Here is a 2,467-nt window from a genome sequence, read left to right on the forward strand (position 1 = left end):
TAAAAAAGCATATTAACATATATATTTTGAAGAGGTAAAAAAAGAAAGAAAAATCAACAATAACATTCTAGTAGGGTTTGAACTTTCATGACATCAACTAACAATCACAATATGCCAATTAGAAATTATAATTTGGAAAAGTAAACTATTAAAATAAATGACTAATACGCATATGTAAAAACTTATTTCATCTATTTTATATGCTAGAAACAACATGTATGATAATAATTATGGGCTCAAAATTGAATTATTCAAAATTTTTGGATTATATTCACCAAGATTGACATGTATAGCCTAGAAATTATAAGAAGGTTGTTTGTGATTAATAGCATGTCTTAAGGTTGGTTCCAAGGGTTTCAACAACATATTCAATCACAAAAAAATTTCTCTCAATGTTAAAATTCTTACTAAACACTTCTAAGATCACCACACTATTCATACACACATGCAGGTACATAGGACATTGCCATTAGTTATAGAAAATCTCAAACGATTCAAAAAAAAATCACACACATATATATGAATGGATGTATAAAATGTTCTACGAATTTATCATCTTTGATACATAGATGATATTACATTCCATCTAACAAATGCATTATAAACCCCCTACAGGTATGAGCTAATTAAAAAATTAAAAATGTTAAACATCAGAGGAAGCTAGCCATTAGTAGATCTTGTGGATCTAACTAATTCCTCATTCTCACAATGTCGAAGTAGCAGTTGTCAATCTGAGTAAGCGAGTTCTGCAGATGGGACAAGAATTACGCCTTTCCAGCCATGGAAGAAGGCAGCCCGTATGGAATATGTGAGCTTCATGACAAGGCATCTGCCGGGCATTTTCTCCCACTTGAAAAAGCTCGGTGCAAATCGAACACACAGATTCTGCGTTAACATGACTGGCTGAGATTATTATTTGAGTTAACCTCTCCACATCCTCTCTATCAGCTGGCAAGTTGCGAGATTCTTGAATTATGCGGCCAACCTGTTGAGTTAAATCTCTAAAACTGTTGTAAACTGTGTCAAAGGGCTCGCCCAAATCATCCCTGTCTGGTAACAAATCAATTTCATTCAGTGTGTCATTAAGTTGTCGTGCTAGATGAATTATTGAGCTGTCTGGAATGTTGTCAAGGTAAGTGCGTGGATCGTTGCTAATGTCCCTAATTCGCTGGAGAACAAACTCAATATCTTCTTCTCTGTACTCGCTACTCATTTTTTATTACTCAGAGAATGCCTTGCCTTCCACTCTCAATTCAGATGTACAGCTAAAACTTATTCATACATGCAATGAAAACTAAGCTTTATGGAGAGTTCATTACTTTGAAAAATTTGGATGAATATTACAATGACAGTCAATTGTTTTATAGGTTACTGTTCCGTTGAAAAAGGTCAAAAACCAAAAAAAATCTAAAACAAAGGAATTTCGAAACTGCCATTTGATCTTTCAAAATAGTTATTAAATATATGGTTATTTATAAAATAAAAGATTTATTAATAAAAGTACGAAAAATTATAAAAAATTACATTTCAAAAATAAGAAATCAAAAAAAGGAATGCTTTATATGATATTCATTTTTTTTTAAATTATTCTTTTTTTCAATTATTTTTTCGATATCTATAAAAATTAGAAGAGATAAATATAGATAAAAATAGAAAGTATATACATATAAAATCACATAAAATTATTGATTTTTTAAATTATTTTATTTTGATTTCAAACTATTGCATCTAGTTGAGAGTTACTTTAGTTCATTTTATTTACAAATTAATTTACATAATATATTTTTTCTTTGATTTGAAAGCTATTTTTGAGAATATATTTATTTTAATTTTGATTCTACTTAAAAATTGTGTCATTACAATTAACAACTAGTTTAGTTTAGTTAAGTTAAAAATCATTTTATTTATTTATTCTAATTGTATTTAACAATTACTTTTTCATCCTATAATTCTTATTTTTAAAAATTTAATACAAACTTCAGTTATTTTCTTTTATATTAAACTTCATTTATTTTTTTTAACTAATATATATGTTTTCTAGTTGTTGACGGCCGGGCTTAACCCGCACACTCTAACCTGACAGGTCAGGTGTCCGGACCCACATCCCCCAATAAAACTCCGTTTCCGTTTTCTAATTTATCGTTGCCCTTCTCGTTTCCGTTTTCTAAAACGATTTTATTTGTGCTTCATGTTTTCTTACCGCGTGCTGCTTCATGTTTTTTACCACGTGCTGGATAATCCTATAAAGAGGCATTATAGTGTTGTAAAGATAGGGCAATGAGTTTCTTTCTCGATTCAACATAATATTTAAAATGAGGTACGATTTATTTTATTTTTTTAATTTTTTTTAGATTTTTCTTATAATAAAGAGTTTTATTTTTAATATTTTAATAATCATAAACAATAAATTATTAATAGTTAGTATTGAAAATTTCAATTTTAATAATTATAAATAATAAATTATGAA

General features: G+C 28.4%; 1 protein-coding gene across 1 annotated transcript; it reads right to left on the reverse strand.

Annotated features, from left to right (window-relative positions):
* Nucleotides 1-496: 496 nt before the first annotated feature.
* LOC131856139 (E3 ubiquitin-protein ligase RDUF1-like) lies at nucleotides 497-1,372 on the reverse strand. The gene has a single exon (XM_059207542.1). The coding sequence runs from the start codon at nucleotides 1,211-1,213 to the stop codon at nucleotides 704-706; it is 510 nt and encodes a 169-aa protein (XP_059063525.1). The 5' UTR covers nucleotides 1,214-1,372; the 3' UTR covers nucleotides 497-703.
* Nucleotides 1,373-2,467: the final 1,095 nt, after the last annotated feature.

This window comes from Cryptomeria japonica, chromosome 1 (assembly GCF_030272615.1).
Source record: "Cryptomeria japonica chromosome 1, Sugi_1.0, whole genome shotgun sequence".
Taxonomy (NCBI): Eukaryota; Viridiplantae; Streptophyta; class Pinopsida; order Cupressales; family Cupressaceae; genus Cryptomeria; species Cryptomeria japonica.